Raw genomic sequence first — 27,014 nt, forward strand, 5'->3', positions numbered from 1 at the left:
GGAGTTGAACTTAACATAACATGAATGGAAAAAGCTGGAAAAGGATGAATCCCCAAAAAAAGAGCGAGAGCCTGATGTGGAAGGATGTGTGACATGAAGCGGAGGCATGTTCCGTAGTAGCCAGAAGTGATGAATGAAGACGAGGCGGAGCTTTACCTCGGCTGTATTAGTATTCACCCCGAGAGCGAGGGAGAGAGAGAGAGAGAGAGAGAGAGAGATGCGGTGCGAGGCAAGGCTGTGAACGATGGGAATGAGAGGGTGAGACTCATGTGAGCCAATGTGATGAATCGGGAGGAGATTCAAGGCGAAGAGAAGAAGGGAGGAGCCGGGGAAGAAAGAGAAAAAGGCGGTTGTTTACCTCACTGTACGCCAAGTACACACTCTGAACCATAGTAGACTCACAGAGGCAGGGGATCAATTGTGTGTGTGAGTGTGTGTGTGCAACATGTTAGTGACATGATGCTGGTGTTGACGGCGGCGGAGGAGGAGGAAGTGTGTGAGAGGCTGTGATGTACACAGAAGTGTGAGCTGGTGGACGGGGAGGGGAAGCCATCGAGTGCAGCAGCAGCAGCAGCAGCAGCAGCAAAAAGCGTTGTTGGCCAGAGCTCCTGCGAGTGTGCATGAGCGAGCGCGTGAGTGTGTGTGTGTGTGTGAGACGTGGAAGGGGGGGAAAGGAAGAGGCAGACGCGACGGGACTCCCGGGAGAAGGAGCGGGAGTCGGGGTTTGCAATTCCAGCCTCTCTCCTCCCTCAGCAGGACGACCGGGGGGGGACAAGGAGCCGGGGATCTGAAGCACCGGAGTAGGACGCTGGATTTCTCTCTCTTCGTCCCGTTCCGCCGGCGTCCCGTCTCAGGATGTCTTTGATTGACGGGGGCTCAGACATTCACAGAGGACACCGGACTGTCCCTCCTGGGGTTGAACGTTTTCCTATCCAGATGTTGGAGGGGGGGAGAGGAGAGATAGAAGGCTTTTAAAAGAAGCTGGAGAGTGAGCGCTCATGATTCACCCGTGGATCACTGACTGTTGGCTGTAGACTGTAGGGACCAGCCAGACGTTTATGAATCTCTCTTTGGCCACTGTGGCGTCCCGGGGGGGGGGTCACCCGGTTGCCGTCCCACTGACCACCATGTCGGTGACCACGGGCTTCGGTTACCAGCTCCCGGGAGTCACCACAGTAACGTATGTGTTTGTTTACAGCCCCGGCTCAGTGCAGCGAGACCCCAGCCCCCCTCACCATACCCCTCCGGCGCTGATGGGCCCTCGTGGCCCCAAACGGAAACTCTACAGCGCCGTGCCCGGCCGGACCTTCATTGTGGTCAAGCCCTACACGCCACAAGGGGAGGGGGAGATCCAGCTCAATCGTGGGGAGAGGGTCAAAGGTAGGCGGCTTGACTTCACCTCTGTTTTTACATTCAATATGCTTGAGTTCGAGTCGCGTTTTATTCTGATAGCAACAGTTTGTCCTCAACAGTCTGGACACTATCAGCACTTTCTGGCTGTTTTTTGTTGTTGAAATGATAAGCGAATCATTCGTGTAACATGGCAGAAGTGCAACAATACAGAATGTCCTGATATAATTGACCACAGCATTGACTAAAAACCGGATAAAAACTCACTTCAGTCCCGGCTAGTCACCACACGCTGAACATTGGAGAAGGTGCGACTTTGCCAATAGGTGAGCCTCGGGCGCAGCATGAACCTGATGCCACTTCTACACAATTCCTGTCTAGAATTGCTTATGATATGAGCGGCGGATACACAGGTTTGTAATAGGAGACGAATCTCTTGCTAAATCTTTAACGTGGGTCAGTCTACGAAACCAGTGCCTCTGGTGTGAAGTCCAGGAATTTTGAAATGTTATTGAAAATTTACTTTTTTGTCTTTTTTAACAAACACCTGGACTAAAATGTTACATTTAGAATCAGTGCCTACCTTTCTTCTTTCAAAACTGTTGCATACATTTATTGTGTCAAACATTTCCCCACTAGACTATTGGCTTTTTCTTACCAATCTAGCTTGATCCGGCCTTACACCCCAGCTCGGGCTCTGAGGTCTGTGGATCAGAATCTATTGATGGTTCCTCACAGACTACTGACTCCTTTAAGAAACATCTTGAGACCCTTTTTTTCGTGCAGGATTTTCATTGATTCTCTGAGACTCCTGTGTTTGTCTCGGTGTTATCTTGACCCTTTAAGTATATATATTATTGAGTATTGTTTTGATTGTTGAAGCGCTTTGTGACCCTGGTCTAGAAAAGCTCTAAATAAATATTACTTACTTACTGTATCGTTAAAATGTTCAGGGTTATTGAAGTATAAATTATTTGCCTGTAACATATAACTGAAGATGACTTTTTAAAATTAACTTTTTATTATTATGTTAATTTAACTGTAATGTGATTTAAATACAGTTTCGTTTACTAACTTTCAGATGGTATCCTTGCTTAGCATAGCTCAGCAAACTTTACAAAAACAAGAAACATCTTACACATTGTGAGGTGAAATTTTTCCACCTCTTAACACATTGTGTGTTTCAACTATATAAAGATTTGATTTAACATTATGCAAATGTCTAATAGAAAAACAAACCCAAAATGTCTAAGGCATAAAAACGGTATGTTTTAAAATAAATACATGTATATTTTGACACACGAAGGGGGGATATTGTATTGTGTATCTTACACTAATAGATGTGTAATTTTATTTTATTTTCAATCATGACTTTTTTATTGAAGATTAAAATACTGCGCTTTTACATTGAATACCACATAATTATAAAAAAAAAAAACATAAGAAAAACTGCAAAAAAGACATTAAAATGAAAAATAAATAATTATAAAGAACATTCAAATAAATGCAAAATATATGCCAAAAATGCAACAGAATCATTGAAGTATAGTTCTACATGTTATGTATACATATTCATTTTCAAAGGGTCCAACGCTTCATAAAATGTGTTTTCTTTTCAGTTTGTAACCAAGTATCTGATTTAGGCAGAACGTGATGTCTTCTATCCATTGTGTGTGTTTGATTTGTTTAAAAGTCAAGCATAAGTGGCACTGGTTTCCCAGAGTCTTGTAACATCAGAACACCGACCGACGGCATCACGAGCTCCCACGTGACCTCACAAATACCATCCATCACGGTCGCTTCACCTGCTCACGTTCCCATCCACCTGTTTACTGTCTCAACTCTGGAGGTCACCGACGGGGCAGCGTTCCACTCACGTTACTCTTGTGCTTCACTCGCAGCCTTCATGTGTTTATACGTGTGCTTCTGTCTCCATCCACGCTTCACTCTCAAGACTATGACTCTAGTGACATAGAAGGTAAACCATATTCTCTTCACCTCCGTGTGTCACCCCCCTTAAGTTTAGTCCTCAATTACCGGCCCTGTTTCAACCCCCCCCCCTGCCCGCCCTGCCCCTGAGACATGTGTAAGATCTGACTTTTTCAATCTGTGATGACTTCCAGGGCATGCAAACAGTTCCCTGGCACGTGTGGATGTTTGTTTGAATACAGATATTGTTTCCGACCCCCGACTCCACGAGTGCTTCCAGCTCTCCCTCCCCTCTTTACCTCTGACCCCTCTGCCCCTCACTTCCTGCCACTAACATCTCCGTGGACCCACGTTAGCTTAATCGAAATAATCTCCAAAAGTCCTCAGAGATCCGCTGCAGTCAAATGTTCCTCTGGTAGGGCAGAGGGAAGAACAGGTTGAGCCTCCAATTCAAATTTTAACAACGCTCACAATCCCTCTTTCTCTTGCCAATATTTACTTTTATTGCAGACAAACAATTTGGGCTAAAGTCCTTTTTTTTTTTTTTTCCTCTCAATAGTGTATAGTTGGAAACATTGATGCATATAGATGTCGAGCGGGAAATGTGATGACTCGACAGCGGCTCGAATGCCTCCATCTAGTGAATGGATCTGCTGTCAGTGTTGTTTCTGTCGGTGCAGCTGAATCCCTAACCTTGTCGCTAATGTGAACACACAATGTTTTGCTGTTCTTTCATGTTGACCGTGCAGGAAACAGCCTTACACTCTAATGGCTGCCAGCGCCAAAGCTCGGCCAAATAAACCATCTGGCCGCTTTATGCAACACTGACCATTAGAGTCGTTACTGTGTGGCGTGTCCTGTGCTGCTGGAATCTTGGGATTGGGAAGGCCTGGAATACATCTTTGATGCCAATCGTTTGGGTTTTTTCAAATCCCTTTCAATTTCTATTGTTGGTGCCCCCTTTATTTTCTAAAATAATAATTGCAAAAATAACTAATTTAATAAGACTTTTTTTAAACACTCGAAGCTAATACATGCACAATCAATTCCAAGATGTGGTTGCTATGCAACTGTTCTGTGCCGTTTGTTGCTCTCACTAGTTGCCTATAGTTCCCCCACTTTGCATGATTGTGCTTTGTTTTAAAATGAGCTTGATTCGAAGAGGAAATTAGATCTCAAAAATGACAACAAACAAGCGGAAGAAAACGACCGGGATCGTCTGCAACCATTGTGTTGTGATATATGGCCAAATAAAGCTCTATTACCATTTAATCATTTCATTACAATGTCTTAAAGGTTTTGATCACATTGAACACCTGAGACGCAAATTACTTAAATAAATGGGTATTACAATCGTTCTTATTATTTCTTCATGATTCAATATTTGTATGTTAACATTTATTTAGAATGTAATAACACATTCATTGTTCGTTTCATTAGCTTTCTTTTGGTAAATTAGCTAAATGGGGGAAATTTTAAAATGCAGGGTCACCATGTATTTCAGACAAAACCACTTTTTTGTCTAATTAAAAAAAAAAAACTATTACCATCTGCAAAAACTGACCCAAGTTTGTTGTGTATTAATGGAATCTCAACATCCCATTCTACATAGTGTTGTGTTTAAGTCGTAAAGGACTCCCTTGTAAAAGACATCTCAATGGGACTTACCTGCTTAAATAAAGGGTAAATAAAAATACATAGCGATACTTCAAACTGCTGTCTATTCATATTTTGTGCTCGATTTCATAGTTTTGGCTCGTTTTCGTAGATCAAATACTCAACCTTCAGACCTACTTTTTGCCAGGTTGATGGCCAATTTATGGAAAATTATTGTAATTTGAATTAGCTAGTGCTAACGTAGCATTGTGATGGGAAAACAAACTGGTCTTGCAGGTTTTAAAAGAAGTGTTTCTGCTACTAGCGTCTACCTTTATTTGATTTTTCCGAAATGATTCTGTTTTTTCCTTGGTCAGCCACTCGAGGTATGATATGTAACATCCCGTTCATATCAGAATAAACTACAATTCCGGCAGTTTCGGTTGCTAATAGCGAACATCCTAATTAATCATTTGAGTCCAACCACTGGCGTCGCACACACTTCTAAGTTAATGTCTTCACACTCTTGTTAATCAGCAGCTGAGCCAGACGAGCATTTCTACGACGACATCCAACTGGGTAAATCTCACTTGTTGGTGTGTGTGTGTTTGTGTTTGTGCTGCTCTCTTGCTCACTAGCATTACGATCCTTGTCCCGTAGCTGTTGATTGTAAGTGGTACTCGAGCGCTTTTGACATGTTTGGTGTTCCAGTATGTGTGTATTTCAGTGATTAATCCATCCTTGTGGTTATTAACTTTGACATTTTTTCTAATTTGGAGCCGAGAAAAATGATTGTCAAGACAGAAACGGTAAATACAGCAACATCTCCAAAAAAATAGTCATTTCTTGCTCTTTAAACTATTGAATTCATTCGTCCGGTGGACTTAAGGTGACACCATGTTGGACGAGGCTGCAGACGGTGACTCAGAAGATTACGAAGGTAATTTTCATTTTGAGGTTTTTCTCCTTAAAAGAAGGATGACAACGTGGTCTATGTCCTCTATTTAACACTGACAGTTTAATACCCTTAAATTATCCTGTCCGATTTACTGAATGACTCTGATTTTTCTTCGTAATACTTGAGCAAAAAAAAAAAGAAAATGTTGTTTAGAACCACGTTGTCGTCCTTCTCTTAGTCAGACGAGTAGATACCTTAGATCAGGGGTCGACAACCTTTATTGTTTTAAATGAAATAACATTAAAAACACTTAAAACGTTATTGTATCTAATACATGTTTACAAGCCGGCTATCTTTCATTTTTTTGGAGCAGCAAATTACAAGTTCACAAGAAAAAAACAAAGACAATTCAAGTTATAAATTGTTATTTTCTCAATTAAAAAAATATTTCTGTCTTTAATATGTTCTCAGTTTTTCAATCGTTAGTTCTCACTTTAGAATATTTCTGTCTTGGAACTATTTTAATGAGAAAACAACTTCCAAAATACCTGTGACAGAAATATTTTGAAGTCGGAGGTAAAGAACCAAAAAGTGAGAAAAGAAATCTAAAATATTAAAGACAGTCATATTTTAACGTGAGTAATAAAGATGAAAAAAGTTATAAAAAAAAAATACTTCTAATTTTCACAGTTAAAACATTTCAAGTTTTTATTTTTGTGTTTTCCTCCATATTAAGCATCTCTTAACTGCAGGGGCCAAATAAGGAGGATGAAAGAGCGATATGTGGCTCCCGCGAATTAGGTTGAAGACCCCTATCTTAGATTGTATTTGTAGGAAAGATCTAGTTGAGTTTTAAAGTTTTTTTTTGTGTAATAGCAGTCTGTTTTTGTGATTACCGGGTTAAGAATCTTTCTGTCTTGCATTCCACTTCAGATCAGTCAAAGGTATTGCTACCCAGGGCAAGAGGTGGACACACCCTGGAGACATAAATATGAAACTGTTTCATTGTCAAGGGAGCTCCTTAATCTATTTGTCTTCTATAATTTATCCAGGAAAAATTCTATCCTTCCGTTAGTGTGTCTGTTTGTCTGCCGGCACAGATCAATGTCTGCAGACACGTATCGTCTGGACTAACAGCCACACTGTCCACCGGTTAAGAGGGTCATCGTCGTCTGGCTCACAAAACAGTCTGTCGTCTAATGAGATCTGTTTGTTCTTCCTCCCTCCTCAGACTAAATGTCGGACAAGAATTAGGTTAAGATGTGCTTCTTATTTGTGCCCTTTGTTTTGCTTTAGTCTATTGAAGTATTTTTCACTTTTAACACAATAATGATACGGATTTACTACATGAAATGTGTGAACAAAGTGTCTCATTCTAGACCAGAGAAGGGGATTTGAGTTGAAATATTGGATACAAAAGTGTATTGTGTTGTTTTTTTTATGTTGGCCTTGCTTTAAGTAACTCACCTCCACACCTGTGAACAACTGCTTTCTATCACTATGGTTACCAGCAACAGGGAACAGAGTGCCAACAAATTGCTTGACAGATGTGCACATTTAAAAATATTTTTTAAAAGCTTAAAAACACCACAAAGAGAATGTTTTTTTTTGGGGGGGGGGGTTTTATCCCCCAACTCGACAACAATAAATCCACAGAACTGACCTTTCCCTTTATAAATCTTGGAGACAGCCATGGAAATGGAACCAATGCAAGTAACATTGAGATTAGACATTCACAAACGTGATTAATGGCGCAGGGCTGCGCCCGCTGTGTGCAGAATATTAACAGCGTGATGGGCAGCAGAGGAAAGGGTGACAAAAATGGACTTGCAGTGAACTCAATGCATCAGACCAAGATGATAACGGCTGATATGGGCTTGCGGGATTTTCACATGGCTGCAGCTAGCCATTGGATATGTCTTTGAGTTAGAGAAGGGTTTCACAATTGTGTGTTTGGATGGAGTGCCCATGTTAAAGGGGTGATACAAAGGTGACCAGGTGAATAAGGGGCTGAGAAATAACAACTATTATATTAAATAAGAAAATCCTGGAACAAAGATTTAGCTGAGGAAAGAAATAACATTTTCTAAACCTCAAAATACCTCATTTACCACAATGGAAGAAAACAAATAAGAATTTGAAAGAAAATCAATTAACCACCCTATGAGTATTTTTCTGAAGGAAGAAATCTTTATTCAACTTAATTAATTAATTAAAAATGCCGCATTAAGCCTGTAAAAGAGATAAATATTTGTTCTACATCAAAAAATACCTCATTATAAAAAAATATAGAATTTAAAAGAATAGCAATTAAACATTCAACAATTATTCTTCTGAAGGAAGAAATGCAAGTTCAAATGCAAATGCAGTACCTAAAAATACCACATTAAACCTCCAATTAATATTTGTCTAAAGAAAGACATTTTTTTTAATAAAAAAATTGATTTGCCATTTGACAAATATGCTTTGTAAAATCATTTTGACCTTATTCTAAACATAACAAGTATTATGCTGAAGGAAGAAAAACAAGAATACAAATAAATTAATAAATATATTTTATTTTAAAACAACCAGCAAATAATCTGTTTAAAATTCTGATTAAAAATAAACAAAACATTCAAATAAAAAAAGAAAACAATCTAGCTATAAAACCTGTAATCTAATGAAGGAACAAAATTGATTATCATAAAATATTTATTTTTTTGGAGGCAGCCGTGATGTCTCTGCTGAGAGAAGAGCAGCCTTTAATTTACAACAAGTTGAAGTAAAGCCTCTTTAACTTTTGATTCAAAGATAGTCAAATGTCTTCATCAGATTACCAGAGTTCTCATCCAACGTTCAGTGATTTTTCTGAACTTTCCATGCATTTATTGGCTCCGTCGTTGTTGTTGCTTTGACCTCTGTTGAATCGCCGTTGATCTCTGGATGTAAATTTGTAAATATATCAATATTTTGTAATCAAATACACCAGACATTTGCGTGAGCTGATCCTCATCCTGTTCTTTGCACACTTAGCTGTGAACAATTCCAACAACAGAAAACAACAACATCAGATAATCTGCAAAGATGAGAAATAATACAGTGATTCCATCAAACCTTCTTTGTGATATATTATTTTTAGGGTTTTATCCTTTTGAAGATGTAGTAGCTGAGGACGAAATTTTCAATCATCTCAAATTGTCTAAAATACCTTTAAGCGAATATATACACCCCAATGACTCCAACTTGTATCATTCTCTACACCTACCTAAAGGTGATTAAAATACACTTCCTCCTTGTTAAAGTGGCGCCCTCGCATTCCTGTGGATTCCTGTAGGCTTGCGAGTATTTAAGGCTCTACATAGTGTATGTTTTCCTATCTCGTTCTCTGGCTGCATATTCAAAGTAATTGCCTCCCACAAGTTAGATAAACAGCATCCTTCAAGTATTCAGCAGCCAGCTGTCCTCGTATCCAAGAAACACATGGAACAACCGCGGCTGTTTGTCCCTCTGTTTCCCCGCACTGTCGCTTACCACAAGCATAATTAAATGTCTTCGCGTTGGTCTCTCTGCAAGGATTTGTGGTTGAAGTTTTGCCCACAATTTATTCATTTTAGGTAATTTAGTGAACTGGACCCTGGAGGGAGATTTAACCAACGTGTAGTCACAGTACTATAGATACCTTACCAGGGAGCAAGAGGTGTGTCCTTAATTTTCATTTAAATGCATTTATTCATTCATTTTCTACTGCTTATTTTCTTAATGGGGTCACATGAGCCTTTTCCATCTATATAAGACTTACTTAAATTCAGACCTTGTCGACGAAGGGTTGGGATTATTTTCAGAGTCATCTGTTAGTTTTTAGAGTTATAGGCAAACATGTAAGTCAATTTTAATAAAGGAACTGGAGCTCAGTCATCTTCGTCTTCATCTTCGTCCAAGAAGACACTTAAAAACATCCAAATACCTCCGTGGTGCTCGTCTGTAACGTCCACTTAGTATTGAAGCCTCGACATGAAAAATTGTTCAAAAAAAACCTTAATAAGTATATATATTTTGCGCTTTTAGCACAAGTTATCAGTCTCTCAGTTCTTCTTTGCTCGTTGAAACACATTGCAAGTGTGCATGCGCAAGATTTAGACCTTTTTGTCGAGGCTTGATACAAGATGGATGTTGCTGAAGAGCATTCTGGAGGAAGATGAGCCTGAGCATCAGTCGTATATTAAAATGAACATACATTTTTGTCCCTACGTCATAAAAGGAATAGATTACTCTGAAAAGAATCCCGACCCTTAGACGACACAATAAGTGAAGTTTAAAATATGGGTAAAATAAGCCTTTAATTTATTGACAAACAACTATTCACACAATTTTAACTTTTTGGTTCCATCACTGGGATTCTAACCCAGAACTTACTATCCTGTTGTCATTGTTGTTGCCCAGTGAGCTAACTAGCCAATCTTAATATGACATTACAAAAAATAAATTACGATGGAAAATTACTGAAGCGTCTAATCAAATTGGCTCAACCACGGGTAATAACATGTTTATCCTTGCTTGTGTTTTAGAGGTTTGCTTGGTGTTATGTGGGAATGTCCCAAAAAAATTGCCTTAACCCTTGTGTTATCTCAGGGTCAAGGTGACCGGAAGGGCCAAAAACAAATGTGTTTGAGGTAACCTTTGTGTTATCTCTAATTCAAGGTAAACAGAATAATAATAATAATATAAATTACATTTAAATAAATATTTTAATGATTAGTTGTGGTTGTTGTTGGTCCTGTGCAAGCTAGCGTGACAATAAAGTTGGACCAGCCTACGGGGCCTGAGGCAAGGACACCGATGCCTCTCGCTGCTATCTCTTTAACCGTCCAATCAGAGACACAGCAGGGGGGCGTGCCCCGCCTGCCATCGCAAACTTCCAGTCACCCCTCCTCCCTCTAAATGCCCCAAATTACAGTATTATAATTGCACCCAAAATGCAAATAAACTCGGCACAAACAGCAGTTTTGGAGATAAGCCGTTTATGAATAAACATGAAGAAAAGCAACTGCGGAGCATCACTTGACACATATTTCATATTTGTGCAAATGGTTTCCTCTCTGAGCAATAATGTTTACCAGCCGCGCCGTACTGACTTGTTTGTAGATTTAGCATCTGGGTTGATCATACTAGTACTCTTGGTGTTAAAGTTGTGGTACTGTCCTACTGTTACCACTCATACTACAGTTGCTTCAGCTGATGCTAATATTTCTACCCAAGCTTTAGTTGCCATGGAGATTTTTGCTACTATTTATTTTATACAACAGCTCCTCGTGTAACCGTTGCTGTGAATATAAAGCCTGTTTTTCTCCTTATTATACTGCTATGAATGGTACAGATGCTAATGCTAATTTTTCCACTCATGTTGCACATTGTCAATGGTTACTAATGGCTCTTCCATTGAAGCTAAATCTATGGTTCCTGTGGCCATAGCCTCGCTTCTATAAAAAATGTTTGCTAATGCTTCTATAGGTTGATCATTCTGAACTAGATCCATTTTTAAGAGTCATAATGTCTCTACTTTTGAAGCTTTTTGTTGTTTTAGCTGGTGCTGCTATTGCTTGCTATTTTGCTACTATGCTTTAGTTTCCATGAAAGCTCCTACTCAAAAAGTACTTTTTAGAACTTTGTTTATGGACGGCATTGTACCACGTATTATTCAAATGTTACTAATTCATTCCCGAGATGTTTCAGCTGGTTGCACTGTTGCAACACCTTCTCGAATAGTTGGTACGTTAGCTACTGCTGCTAGTCCTTCCGCTAGTGAATACATTTCTGATACCAATGCTAATAAAACAAACGGCTTATAATGCTACTCATGCTAGCCTTCCTGTTGCTACAAATTATAGTTTTATTTCTTTTAGTTCCCCTTTTTCTAACACTGCTTTTAACTTAACCGAATAGTAAATTGTTGCTTTTTAAATTGTAAATCATTTTATCAAAGCTGCTGTTACTATTAATACTATTAATACCACTAATACTATTAATAAGTGCTATCTCCGAACGGATGCTAATCCTACAATTGCATCCACTGTATCTCGGAACAGAGTAAGTAAGTAATTACACAGAAACTGGTTAGTGGCATTAAGATATTATTTTTTAAATAATTGTATTGTTATATGTTATAACTGCTTCTGATGTTAGCATAGCTAGCTGCAAGGTACTTGGGCTACAAGTGCAACCACTGTTTTGACAAAAATAAGATAAGACAACTTTATTTTGTTCAGTGTCAGCAGTACAGATAACAGAAATATTTACATTACCTGAATTTCCTCTTTTTTACTATTGTCATTTTAACCATTATCCCCAACATCTTTCCCCCCAAGGTTCCCAAAAAGTCCTTTTGAATATTTACTGTACCTAAACCAATTTCAATGAACCAGACTTTATTCTTAATACTTCTCTTTTAGGTCTTGTGAAGCAGAGGATGACACATATGAGCAGATTCATGACCATTTAAGTTAATTTAATGCACCGTCTCAGCCACGATGGTCAAACGTTTAGCCATGTGATTAACAATTCAATAAATCCAACAATGCATCAGGAATTTACCAACAAGGCACGTGAATTACTCCAGGAGTAGTGTCTTCCTACCTCCACGTATGGACTGCACTAGTTTGTGTGGGTCCAGAAATAGAAGGGAAATAATTCATAGTTTTCTATTTTGGTCTGCACTTGAAGGTCAGCCCTGCTGTGGGGTTGAGATTTTTACAGGACTAAAGTAAAGTGGAGACGAGATGAGAGGAGGGATTCCTCTGAGTCATCCTTGGGAGTTTTCCACTCTCCTCCCGCCACCGAGATTTACCTCCCTCCCTCCCTCCGCCCGTTTCCTTCATCATTCTTTCATCCCACGATTTTCCTCTGGCGTCCAAAAAACTAAAACCACTTTTTATTATTGTTATTTACTTCTTCCTCGTCCGTCTTTCTTTTTTTTTTTCCTGTCTCACGTCTCTTCCTCCTCTGAATACTGATGAGACACTGCAGAACTCCCTCACCCTCTTATAAGAAGTCCTATTAAGGGGAACACACGGCATACTCAAGCTCACTCGTACTGATGGGATCGCCTTAACCTCCTCATTGTTCCTGCTTAGTTTTACGTCCGCTCATCCACCTTCGCCGCCGCTGTTCTCTCTTCTTGTGCAAAGTATCTTTTTCTAGTTATGCCTCCTCCATTTCACAAAGACGACGTTCTTCTCTCTCTTTCTATCGCATTTGATTGAAGTGCAGTTTAATAAAGAGTGCAGGGATCCAAATCTAATAACATCTCTATTCTGGTTATTGGACTGCGCTCTCATCTACCTCACACACATGGCCACACACACACACACACACACACTTGTGAGCTGAACAAAAGGTGTTACTCATCGTCGTCTTTCACACTTCGGTTCATACTTGTTGCTCAGTCAACACACATTTGTTGGCACAAAATGAACACATTCATTTTATTACGCTTATTCTGAGGCTATAGAAGAAGAGACAGAAGAGAACGGCGTTTACATCTTTTCGATAGTGTGAATATATTGACTTTTAATGTCGCATATAACCTGCAGAATAATGTTGAATCACCTGAGGTATACTTCCAAATTAATATCATACGTTTTTATTTTGACACCGTATTCATTTGAATTAATCTTTACCACCCTGTAATATATGAATGACATTCAACATTTCCCTGACATAATCAGGATTATAAGGCGCACCTTAAATCAATGGCCTATTTTAGAACTGTTTTCATAAATAGGGCGTGATTACAAGACGCATAGAATAAAAGATACAGTCAAACGTTTGACTGGGGTTACGTTATGCATCCTCTAGATAAAGCTGTGCTAAAGGGAATGTCAACTAAACAGTCAGATAAAGTCAAACTTCATTAAGTGTTCTGACAACTCCGTTCACTCCCGTGGTAAAGATGTTCAAATGATGTTTAAAAGGCTTCAAGCAGCAGCGCGTGATACTGGTGTTGTGAGCAGACAAATGATGATCGCGCAGCAGAGAAGTTGAGCGCGTGTATGACAGCTAGAGCGCGGGGCAGAGTGATTTTGAGTGTACAACGACCAAGACACATTCGCTCAGACTGGTGGCAGTAATCTCACTCCATAGAGTCCGCCATTATGATAATCCCACCCCGTGATGACGCAATGACGTAATCCCGCCCACGGCGTGTCGGCGCAGAGTCATGAAAGTGTTTGTAAACAAGTCACCCACCAGGTATGTTCATATATCCCATTTATTAGGCGCACTGTCGTTTTCTGATAAATTCAAAGGCTTTTAAGTGCGACTTATAGTGCGGAAAATACGGTATACAAAGACGCAAAGTTTATGGAGATCAATAAAGTTTATGAACTGAATTGAATTGAAAGTATTCTGGGGTCATTGTCATGGGAGGAACTTCAAAGGACCCAGAAGTGGAAACAGTCAAACAAAAAAAAGTGTATCCAAAAGTCTGTGTCTTTACTAAATAAAATCCTCAGGGGGCAAATCCAAAACAGGCTCCAATATGAGCAAAAACAAATTCACAGGAGACAGGGACATGTCTGGAACAGAACTCAGACCGGTGAGTTCAAATGAGATTCTGTCAATGTCAGGAACAGTCTCAGAAATATCATACAAGTTCAAGTTAAGGTAGCGATCAGAGTAGAGCCAAACCTTGTCCATGATCAACCAGTGATCTCTTCCTGCTTTGGAGCTCTTTTTCACATTATGTGGGAATTTGCTTGATACCTTGGCTCCTTGAAGGGTTTGAGTTTGTCATGGGCTATGATATTACTCAATGAAACAGGGACTTTGTAAGAGTGGTAGAGAGTAACATAGGAATTTAGAATTAAAGGTAGTTGTTGGTTACAATGATTGAAAAGTGGCCCCCAAACATCAACTAGTCTGGTTTCAGTGAATGACTCGACTGAATTATCCACCTGTGAGTATCTGTCTTTTGACTTGTGTGATTGTTTGAGACTCAATGCTGATGCAATTTGTGAGTCCAAAGGCAATTCGGGGGAAGTCTAGATGAAAAATAGAAATGTCTTTTACACTTCCTGTGAGCCGACTAAATCATACACCTCGTGTGATTGCATTCTGGCTGCAGGAAAAAAAAACCTCCCAACTCTCCCTGGCTTTATTTTTATTTTTTTATCCAAAAGAGCTCTTGCATCAATGAGCCAGTTTCTCCATTCATGACAGGTAGCAATATGTCAGTCTGCGTACTCCCCGAGTGCGAGTGTGTGTGTGTGTGTGTGTGTGTGCGTGTCTGGGTTGGTGTTTGTTGAAGTTTTCGCCCTTGGACAAGTCAGTCACGACTCGTGGTTTAAAAATAGCATCAGTGAGACTGCAGAGCTATTTATAAACCACACACATCCCGTCTGCAACGTGTCGCTGCTCCCGGTGCGTTTGTGCGTTCGCACAGACGTGTGTTTGTGCACTAGACAACCAATTTAGCTAATGTTTATTCTCCCTTTGCTTTGCTCTATCAATTCTGCTGAGTCATTCATTTGCATTGAGCTTACTCACCATTTTTTTCACACACACACACACAGATGCCTTTGTCACGGTTTCTTTTTTTTTTGTTCCGCTCTCTTTTGTGCTGCTGGGGATTTGTCACGTCTCCTTTTATGCTCTTTATCGATGTCGCTACAATAGTAACATTTTCTCTTGCTTTAACCTACTGCTACAGCGTTTGCTTCAGAAATCACACAAAGATTCAAAGATGGCTTTAAGTTCAAACCCATGTATGAAGTTTGGCTTTGAATTGAGTTTCTCATATTAGTTTTAAAGTAGAGCCTGCTACTCCTTATTTAGGATGGCTCTTTTACACAGACATGTCCTGGGGGGGCTGTGTTTTATAAAATGCTTCAAATATCCTGATTTTGTTTTCAGTTTTTAAAGCTTGTATTTGATCTTTTATGTACCCTAGATACTATAAAACATTCTCAACCATCCATCATTTATCGCTCACAATCTAACTTCGGTCTGATCCCGGATAGGTCCTTTGACAGAGAGCACTACTCTTAATTTCAAAGAAACTGGTTTGATCTCTGTATTTTAAATTGTATTATTACATGGTTATTATAGACACCTTATTGTGTTGTGACTGCAGTAGGAGACTTGCGTTATTCATCCTAATATTGTATTTTTTCTGGCGACCGCAAGCCTATATTGACACTTTAAAGAGCAACTAAAGTGAAAAATCAACACTTCTTACTGACTCACATCAAATGTTGAAGTCTTCCTCTCCAAGATGCAGTAAGTCCCTCATCATGAGAAGTTATTACTTTATAGTAATCATCTGAAATCACTGCGAACAAGAGGTTACAAGAGCGGAGTCCATTATGATGTAATAATGGCTTTTCCAGCCAGCTGGAATCATGCCCCGCTTTGTTTAGACAATGAGTCCCTTGGAGGTAGAGACTTCGGTGATTGATGATGTGCGGTGACAAACTTTGATGTTTGATCAATCACAGCAGAGTGGGTGTGGTTATGGTAAACAAGATTTAATTTCTAGAAAAAAATAAACGTGTTTTCAGTGGGCGGGGCTTATTTTCTAATGTATATACATCAATGAAAAGAGAGTTTTATACAAACAGACACATACTGATGATATAATAGAGTCCAACATCTATTTAAGAGACTTTAAATCAATACATTAGTTGCACTTTAAATCACAGAACTATCTTACAAAAAGAAGACTGATAAAAAAATCAAAGTTAAACAACAGATACCAATTTTTTTAACAATTAAAACATTGTATAATTGTAATACCTTTTGGTTTTTTTCTTTTAGTTTAGACATTATTTATATTCGGACATTATTAGCACTAGAGAGTTAATTTTGTATAATGTACTAGATCAGTATTTCTCAGATTTTTTGGATCTAGATATTTATACAGAACTACAAGAGGCCATTTTGTTTGTTGAGGAGATGCAATTTTTTCCTGATAAATATATCAACTGTTTATAAACAACTTTGTTCTCCAAGAGGCCTGGTTAAGTATCTTTTTAGTGTTAAATAAAGCTTCAACTGAGTTAGAACAAAAACACTAAACTCAACAGCCAAATTTTGCGTCAACTCTATTCCACATAATACACGTAGGACTTTTTGGTGATTCAGTGTTCAAACTACCTTAGCTAGCGCTATCTAGTTGGGAAAGCTATTTAGCTTATACGTTTATTTAGTGTAAATAACACTGACAAAAAAAGTTTCCTAATTGTGATTTTGATCTTCGTTGTCATTACATACAGTAGTTTACTTCTACAGCATATTCTTGCGCTGCTATTGTCATGACAACTACAAATTTGTGTCACTTGCGGACAATTCTAAAAGAAAAGAAAATATCCACGTGGACTTTTGCACGGCTGCCGCTCGTGTCCTTGGCCTGACACATGCTGGTCGTTCTCTGCTCACGGTCTTAAAATGCATGGGAAGTTCCCGTCGCCAGCAGGGCCGGCTCCTGCTGTTACAGGTATGTGATGAAGGTGTGATTGCGTTGGGACTCTGGGAACACACACTGCAATAAAGTCACCGCTGACCACCGGAGAGGTTCTTCATCACACAGCCTCGCATATTTCTACATCTTTTTATAACCTTTGTTGGATTAAGTTTGCTCACGGACGACTCCTGGTGATCGGCTAGTTATGAAGGAAGGCCTGATGTTTGGGTTCAGTCCAAGATCAAGAGAGGATAGAACATATATGAGGGTATGTAGGCTAGATGTGTCAAACCAACACCAAACACACGGGAGTCCATCAAAGTAGATTATTGTTCATGTTGATATCAAGACCTATGAAGATGTCAGTGTCTAAGATAGGATAAGGAACACGGCTTTTCCATGTCAATAATTATACGAGTTTGCAATCATAGTAAAAATGATGTTTGTTTATGTTTGATAGAAGAGGACAGACACATCGATAATTAAGATAGATTGAGCCTCCAAGGAAAATATATATAAATGTTTGGTAAATATAAATTTTGTTCCTCTCGCAATTTAAAAGGCTAAAGGATGTTAGCTTCTTGTATGATTGAGTTTGACACCACTGACTTATCAGTTTCACGACCTGCAAAGAGTCGCCCCCTAGAGGCTGTGATCGCAAATCTGAGCAATTGACCTAAGAATTGTTATCGGGGCAAACATTTGTTAATACTTCATCTCGACAGTGTCTTTAATAGAAACAGGCTAAACATCAAACCTTTCTTTCTAATTGATACAAGTTCTATTGTTAATTGATGATAATGATCAGATGATTACACAATTCAAAATTAATTTAGATTTTCCTTTATTAATGCAATAAAAGGCTTTCTAATGTTGTAGCAAGCTAACTTCATAAATGAATCCAATTTACCTTTTGACTTTTTAATGTAGTTGGTCTTAGACTTATTTTAACCACGTAATAAAATGGTTTTATTCCATGTTCAAACAACCTATTCTTCAAAATATAACTGATTTTTTTTTATGTGCTTTTTTAAAGTAAAGAATAGAATACACTTTTATCTATTTTAGGGGCATCACAGCTTAAATGCGGCAGTGGTTGCTCGCGGTCAGAGAGGTTGCACGTTCAATCCCAGTTCCGGAAGAGTTTGTGGCGTTTTGTCCCTGAGCAAGACCCTTTACCCTGATTGCTCCTGATGGCAGAACTGGTACGCTGCGTCGCAGCCTACTCCCATCAGTGTGTGTGAATGGGGGAATGCGTGACTGTTAAAACGCTTTGTGACCCTGGTCTAGAAAGGCACTTACCAAATAACCATTCATCTTCTTTTAATACTCTTTACAAGATATTTTATTTTATGTTATTTTATCATTTAACCTTTTAATTACCAGAAATAATCCCATTGAGATTCAGTAGGTCCTGGTCAAGAATGCACCGCAGTAGGTCTACAAAAAGTACTGAAAAAAGACCAAAAAAAACATACATAAAAACAGATTTTTAAAATCACATCATTAAACTTTAGTAAACTGATGTTTTATGTCGTGATGCGTTGTCCAGTGCCTGCAGCAACCATTCTGCTATTTTGAAGGTTGATGGACGAGTGTGTGTGGAGTGTGTGTGGAATATATTAATTACCTGTTACAAGAGGTCGTTGCATGCGAGGAGAGGTCGGCACGAGATAGAAATTCCAACCGAGGTGTTGATTGTGTTACTGAAGTTTGTTTGTTCAACAACAGCTTGAGGTTTTCAGAGTGAACTTTGACCTCATGTTATTTAAAGCCATAAATGTAAGAACTTGTCAATGTTCACAGTTGAAAAACGACAGCTGGTATTTTTTTTTTTTTTTTTTTATCTCACTCCCGGCTGCTAATTATTTCCTCTTCAGAAGTTTTATTTTAGAGCCATTATCTTATAATATGTTGTTTTTTAAACTCCTGCTCGGAGGAAGAGAAGCTTTTATTCATGATTAGCATCTTAAACAAAGCGCTTCCTGGTCTAATTAGGCTCAGAACACAACGTAAAAAGTTATTGAAATTAAATTCAAAGTAACATAATGAAATATATTTTTATTAACAATCTGTCAAATGGCCATCATTTATTTTTAAAAACACTAGCTTAAAAAAAAATATTTAAATATTATAATTATTTCTTATCAAAGTTAAACATACCGGAAATATTAACAAGATACAATAGTTGTCGTAATGGTTATAAAAATGAAGTATCTTCTGATGATTAATGAGATTATATGAGGCTCGTCCAACTCAAGGTCTGAGGGACACAGCCAGCCCATAATGTTGTTAACCTCTGACATAATTTTATGATGTCGATTATTAATATCCTGCTGGTGAAGCGCACGCCCGTCGCCCCGCACTACAAGTCCCATAAAGCAATGCAACAGAGTTTTCGCCAGAGTTTGTCTGATTCACACGGACAGTTGTCATAGCAACGCTGCATCACAAAAGTGTGGTTACTAACACAGCTGGATCTCTGAGAGCAATTGAGGGCATTTACTTGATTAGACAGATGTTTTGTTCGTGTGGCGCCACTCAATACGGAACAATAATGACGCCAAAACAACCATTCAACGCTTTAATACTTTCAATTGTCGTTAACTTAAAATAGCGTTGAGCTCGTCCTGATGAAGTGACCAAACGCTATTGTGACGGTCAATGAAGTCTGCATAACAACTGCTGTAATTCTCTTTCTGTTTCCCTCCCGCGGCGCTCTTCATCTGACAAATTACTGCAGAATTACAACAGTCTGCCGGTGGTTTGGCAACGAATAAATCCACGTCCAGAAGAGCAAGTGTGTTTAACCTCCTAAACAGAAGACGTAAAATGTCTATTTTATACTTTTGGAAAGACAATTTAACTAGATCGATTATTACCAAACCATTGTTTTTTCAGTTTATGTTCACATACAGTATACGTGAAAGTTTGAAATGTCAGTTTAAGTTCATGAGAATGGTGTATAAGGGGTTATAATGCTCAGAAAGAGTGAAAACATTCATATATAAATGAAAATAAAATGTTGGACTGATATGTGTGCATTCTAACATATATCAGATCTGTGATTTTAAATATATATTTTGCTCTCAACTAGCTCTTAATAGTAGGTCAATCCTGACCTCTTCGACTTTCATATATTTAGAACAACGGTGTGTAACCAGGCACTGCAGATAGTGTCTTAGACTTTGAGTCATATTTCTAGACTCTAAAGCGTGAAACTAGTAGTTTCTGAGACTATGGTACATCTTTTTGTTAATTTTATCCAGACACTTGTGTGTTAAGAAACATTTAACTTAATACATTGAGAAGAGGGAGGACACGTTCGAATGACACTTAGTTGAGACAAAGGTCCTCAAATGAAAACTGCCTTCATTTTTAATTTAGAAATCCCTTTAATATTTTTTTCTAAATAATTAGAACTAAAACATTTATGTATGCAATTAAAAAAAAAAATTGTTATGATGCAAAGACCAAGTTGTGATGTAGTTTAGACGTGGGTACATTTTCAAAATGTTTTGCTTTAAACTGCTGTGTGGGACCAAACAAAAGAAGTGATGATGAAAACAAGTTAATAAAAATTAAAACCCTTTTTGAAAAGAAAGAAATAGAAAGACCAGAATATTATAAATTTTATCATATGTTTTACTGTTATTTATATTTATATTTATCACATTTTAAAATGTTATATACACTTTATTCAAATATATGTAATGAAAACCATTGCAATTACATACAAAAGTGTGTGTGTAGGACTAGGAATATGGAGTGTTATATTTCTGAAATAAATTGTTTAAATGTATTTTAATGTTTATTAAAAGTTTCAGTTGTTTTCTTGATTTGTTTACGCTTTTATTTCAGACTTTCTGCACTTATGCCTTTAACTACTACCCACATAAATACGTAATTAAACAAAGCATGATTTTAACAAATCTAAGAATATGAAATGTATAAAAAGCACAGAAGCATGATCAGTTTTATATTTTTTCCTCGGGTGGATTATAGCCAGATGTGGCCGCAGAACCTGAAGATTAGGGTTATTGATAAATGTAGCAAAAATCACCCATTTATAGTAAAACCTTCTTGACTGTTTTGTTGTTACGAAATATGTCTGTACTGAACCTGCTCAGAGACGTCCAGGCTCGACAGTAAGATGTAACGGGCAATTACATGATCCAGGCAAGAGTAATATGAGTGACTTCTCTTTTATTATGGCGTCAGTTAAGATGAAGTCCAGCTGGCTGCGCCTCAGAGTGGCCTCCCCTCTCGCTCCACTCTGTCAGGTCCTCGCGCCAGAGTAAAAAAAATGCTCTGGAGGAAACGGGCTACATCATTTTACAGGCTGTCTGCCGGCTGCAACATCACACTGCTGTATCCTAGCAACCGGCGTGAGAGGGCTCGCCTTCACATCCAGCTGGTGGAAGTGTGTTGGTTGTGTGTCTGTGTGTGTTTGTGCTCTGATAATGGATTCTAGAAATGAGTATGCTTGCTCAGTCCCTGCAGGGAAGATCAATATCAACTACACATTCATCTCTAATTACCAAAGCTGGAACTTAAACGCCTTTTTCCCCTCGTGTTTACTTCAACCATCCGTCCTCACCTTTTCTCCGGATATCCTTGCTCTCCTTTGTTCCTCAAGCCCTGCGGTCAACTATTCAGAAGCACTCTTGTATGTTTCCTTCCTCGTCTGCCAAGACAAGGCAGCAAATCAAAGACTCATTTTGACATGATTGATGACTGATGCACGACTTTCCTCCCTCGTTTCGCAGTGTTGAGCATCGGGGAAGGAGGATTCTGGGAAGGCACGGTCAAAGGGAGGACCGGCTGGTTTCCGGCGGACTGTGTGGAGGAAGTTCAGATGAGGCAGTTTGACCCGCGACTAGGTAAGATGCCTTCAGATTAATGAGCAACTCTTCACTTGGACTCATAACTATGGTTCCAAGACTCTGTGAAAGAATGTGTGTTTTTTTCTTGTTTTCTGTCTTCTATGAAAGAGCAAAGTCTTCAGAGGTCAGGGTTGGGTGAAAACACAACTTCTGTTACAACGCATTGTAAAACACAAGAAATATCGCTTTTTATATGAACGAAAAACACAATATTGGATGTATACAAAACGACAGCCATCCCTAATCACAAAGTCTGTTTTGATTTTTCTTAATGTTTCTTCAACTTATTTTAAATAATTTGAGGAAACATGTTGTTTAAAGAGCAACTCAAGTGAAAACCAAACTTACTCACATGTTTCAAATGTTAAAGTCTTCCTCTCCAAGATGCAGTAAGTCTCTCATCATGACGATATTTTGAAGTTATTACTTTATAAAGTTATCACCCATCTTAAATCTCAGCAAACGAGAGGTTACGAGAGCGGATAAGAATGGTTTTTACTCCTCCTCCTGCCGGCTGTAATCACGTGCTGCTTTGTTTATACAACAAGTCATTTGGAGGTGGAGATTGTCACAGTGACAAATCTTGATGCTTTACCAATTACAGCACAGTGGGTGTGGTTATGGTAAACAAGATTAAATCTCCAGAAAGAAAAACATTGTTTTTTTTTCAGTGGGTGTGGCTTAATCACATGTAAATAGGTTTATTGAATGAGAGTTTTGTACAAACAGACACATGTCGATGATACAATAGAGGACAAAGATCAATTCGAAACACACTTAAATCAACACATTAGTTGCCCGTCATTGTGTCAGTTAGTTTTAGCAATGACCTTGACTTGAGTCTTCAAGGTTGTTGGACCTGCATGATGTCTGAAAATCTTCTAGTTGTAAGTTAATATAAAATAAAACCGTTTTTGGTTTGTTTAAACCCTTGTTGGACTCATGGTATCTTATAATTGAAGCCCAATAAACGAAGCAAAAAACAATCTGTTATGTCAGATCTGTTGTAAAAAGGCCTTGAAGTATTTACTATCTTTCTTTTTATTTATTTACATGGATATTTGCTGTCAATTTGACAAATCTTTACTTTAATAGCAACAATTGTACTGACTTAAACTACGTCTCCTCACGCCTCTGTCCGTGGTCCTGAAAAGATCCTTTCTTTCTTGGCCCTCCATCAGTTTATGTGGCCCTCTGGACAATTGTCTCAAAATCAAATTCAATTAATGTTCATGTTTATATTGTGACCTATGTCAACAATAAGATTATAACTGATGTGGAAGGAAATAAATGTGGTTGTTGAAGTAATGAAAACACAGATAATTAAGGTAAATCAAGCTTCCCAGATTTCTTGTTCAACATACATTTGGAGTTGAAGCACAGATTGTAGGTTGTCAACCAAAATTTACTTCAAAATTTACAGAAGAAGCCAAATGTGGCAACACCTTAGAATTATTAAACTTGGAACACGAGTAAAAAAATAAGTTTTCCTGTTGGCTAGATCAAGGTCGGTGATGGACTTTTATCTTCAGGGCTGAGCTGTGATAAACAGGTGGCATCAAGGACTTCTTGGTTAAAATTGGTTCATTTTTTGAAGAATCCAGTTCTAAAAAATGTTTTTTTTAATGCTGACCACAAATTTAATTAATTTCTGTAAGGTCTGCTCTTGCTGCAGTGCATTATGGGACTGGTAGTTTTAAGGAGATGTATTTAAGCAGCAACTAATGTGTTTATCAAGTTAAATATATATATATATATATATATATATATATATATATATATATATATATATATAATCATACGTAGCCTTTGAGACTAACATGTCTGTTCTGAAATCAAGGATTGAATTGATCTTGCAAATTAAACAAGGGATCCTGAAAAAAAAAAATTTGGAAGAGACTTTCCCAGCGTCTGTGGACTCAGCAGAATCTTTATCCCTGCAGGAAATCCATCTGTTCCTCAGTCCTTGGAGAGAAGGACAGGTTGTGGGGGTTCAGGCGTGTTGTCTCACCATCAGTCCATCATTTTCACGAGCTGACAGCTCCTAATACTTTGGTGTCTCGTCAAAAAACGTCTCTTATTTACGGTTCCTGCCTGTACAGCCCCGTATAAAGATCCGCCCTTCACAGAAAAAATAAAGGTCAAATTAAAGCAGTTCTTTCCAAATTGGTCCTTCACTCTAACAGAGGGAAGCTTCCAACTGAACATTAAAAATAAATGTGAAAATGTCTTATTTGGCAACTATTCATAGTTGTGTTAAATGAAATAATGATCAATCAAAATCATCTGCCCACCAGGTCAATATTAAGAATGAGAGACATCTTCTGACTTCAACTTAGCTGTAAAAATTCAACACATTCTCATGAGAGCTTCAGTTTATTTGTTTTGTTTTTTTCTTGATTTTTCTTAATTGTGATCCATAGCGTTTATTTTCAAGTCGGTGTCAAGGTCAACCTTTTATTTAAGTTTTTCTACTCACCCTCATTTCGATTAAGGAAAGAATTCCTTCTTAAGTAATCAGTTTCTTTTTAGCGTTACAGACAAAACTGTATGTTAATTTTAATGTAGCGACTGAGCTCCAAGTGGACAAACTTCCTCCAAAAAGATGCTTAAAAACATCCAAATACTAGTGATGGGTCTACGAAGTTTCATGAAGCATTGTCATATTTTTCATAGGACAGTAGGGGGCGCCATCACCTTAAAAATTATGTTAGGTTTCAATAGAATAGCTTTTCAAAGCAATCGATTGTAGAGCAAACAGTGACATCTAGTGGACTCAATTAATATAGACACTTCTTCATGAGGCTTCATCAGCCCATCACTACCAAATGCCTCCATACTGATGTCGGTAATGTTCATCTTGTATTGAAGCCTCGACGAGAAGAATTGCTCCGGAAAATATTAGTCCGTATTTTACACTCGTTTGTTGCAGATGTTTAAAGAACAATAGCGATATAAGCCGGAAGTACTACGTCGTCGAGGCTTCAATAGAAGATGGATGTTACATATGAGCAGCATGGAGGTATTTGGATGTTTTTAAGTGTCTTTTTTTGAGGAAGTTGAAGCATTAAGCTCTAGTCACTACATTAAAATTAACATATATCTTTATCTTTAACTCTAAAAAGGAACAGATTCCTCCGAAAATAATCCCAACCCTTAGTGGCCAAGAGGGCGAGTAGAAAATGAGTGAAGTTTGAACCATCACTTTAACTACCAAGAATGTCTGCAATTATATTTTTTGCACAAATTACTTAAATGTTTCCCCTTAAAAGTTATTCCACAATAAAATACCATATTTTAATTTGGATTTTTGACTAAACTATGCAAAAACGATCTAAAGTCTCTGATAAATGTATATGTTGCGTTAAACTCTAAAGGCCAAAATACATTATTTCCCATATTTGTCCCTAGAAGCTGATTTATTTTTTCATTAATGGGAAAACCTTTTCAATGTATAATTTAATGTTCCACACTTGTGTCACAGGTTTACGTTTAAGCATTAGTAGCTGTGAATTTACCAGAAAAAGCTTCACTTTCAATACATTTTTTATAAGACAAATTTCCCTATTTTTGTTCTATGCAAATATGAGTTGGTTACTTTAGTAATTTGGTGATTGTCGAATCATTAAAGATGAGGGATCATTCATAAGCAATGGACAGCGATCAAGGGAGGTGAAGAAGAGAGTGCAGGCGGGGTGGACTAAAAGAGGGAGTTATACATGTCAGAGAGGAAGATTCTGAGGAAGGAGAGAAGATCAGAAATGAGCATATTAGAGGTGCAAGTCATGACGGGAAATCATAAGAGAAAACTGTAGGAACTCCTGTTTAAAAAGTTGCTGGTGGAATGTTCTGTTACTGTGTGTGGTTGTTAACTTGATGTAAGAAGGTTCTCCGGGGTCAGCGCTAACTCATCTACGAACACAGCACAGATTGACGGATGCCTCGGACAACACCTGGCAAACGTCCTGTGAACGCGACGAGTCTCTCATCCATGCAGCCGTGACAGATTTGAATTGAAACCGCCGTAACAAGCCAGATTGTGTCAGACGAGCGCGTCCTCTCTCTGGACCGTCGTTTCATCAGCAGATGGCACGTGCTCCGGTGTCGTGGGGTAACCACGTGTGTGGAGACGGATGCCGATGTGTGTTTGCGTAATTACACAACATCTGCCGGTTTCGAACCCAGTCTAATACGTGACGTGGATTTCAAAAGTCTGGAGGTACGAATCCGGGAAGAAAGACTCACGAATCTCTCATTGTGATGCATTGTAAGCAGCAGGTACAGAAAATAGGTGAGAAGATGGAGGGAGAGAGAGGGAGGGAGAGAGAGAGAGAGAGGGAAGTAGGGCCCGGGGAGGAGCAGAGATGGATGCTGAAGCATACTTTAGGAGACGGCAAAGTGGTCTTTCAGAGAGGCAGCAAATGAGAGGTTGCAGGTTCTGAGATGAGGCGGATCGTAAGTGAGCACTCGTTCACTGATTTTAAAAAATACAATTCAAGATGTGCTGAAAGCTTTTTGTCACGGTCGTACATGGATGCTGAGAATGAAATCAGAGCGATTGTGTCTGATGCTTGTTCTTGTAGATGACTTTTTCTTGTTCCAGGCTCAGAAAACTCTTTTAAATCTCAGAATTAAAACAAAGAAAAAGTGGGATTCCCCGAAACAGAGCCAGCTAACACTCATGTAGTAGGTGTGAAATAAACAAACTCATGTTCTCAAGTTATATTTTATTATCATTTTTTTATTATCTCCTTTAAAAATTAACAATATATCAATTTTCCTTCATTGTTTATTACTTGGTTTGGTTCATGTACTACATTAAAAAGCGATTTCAGTGCTTCTTTTTCAACTCTATATATCACAATTTAAAAAAAGTTTTTTTCTTTGCCGTATTGTACGCTTTTTATAGCCATTATTA

At 38.4% G+C, this 27,014-nt stretch overlaps 1 protein-coding gene across 8 annotated transcripts in view; it reads left to right on the forward strand.

The window, feature by feature from the left end:
• shank3a (SH3 and multiple ankyrin repeat domains 3a) overlaps positions 1 to 27,014 on the forward strand; it is a 156,827-nt gene that overhangs the window by 95,401 nt on the left and 34,412 nt on the right. For 6 of the 8 annotated variants that reach the window (XR_015712113.1, XM_087797540.1, XM_087797542.1 and 3 more), the window contains 3 exons: positions 1,199 to 1,380; positions 3,305 to 3,328; positions 21,980 to 22,093. Coding sequence is in view for 7 of the 8 variants with exons in the window: in XM_087797540.1 (XP_087653666.1) it covers positions 1,199 to 1,380; positions 3,305 to 3,328; positions 21,980 to 22,093 (320 nt within the window). In the remaining variant the exon portion in view is untranslated. The remainder of the gene's footprint in view (positions 1 to 1,198; positions 1,381 to 3,304; positions 3,329 to 21,979; positions 22,094 to 27,014) is intronic. The other 2 variants (XM_087797541.1, XM_087797543.1) reach the window with 1 other exon arrangement.

The sequence above is a fragment of the Callionymus lyra genome, chromosome 8 (genome assembly GCF_982586985.1).
Source record: "Callionymus lyra chromosome 8, fCalLyr1.hap1.1, whole genome shotgun sequence".
In the NCBI taxonomy this organism is placed as follows: domain Eukaryota; kingdom Metazoa; phylum Chordata; class Actinopteri; order Syngnathiformes; family Callionymidae; genus Callionymus; species Callionymus lyra.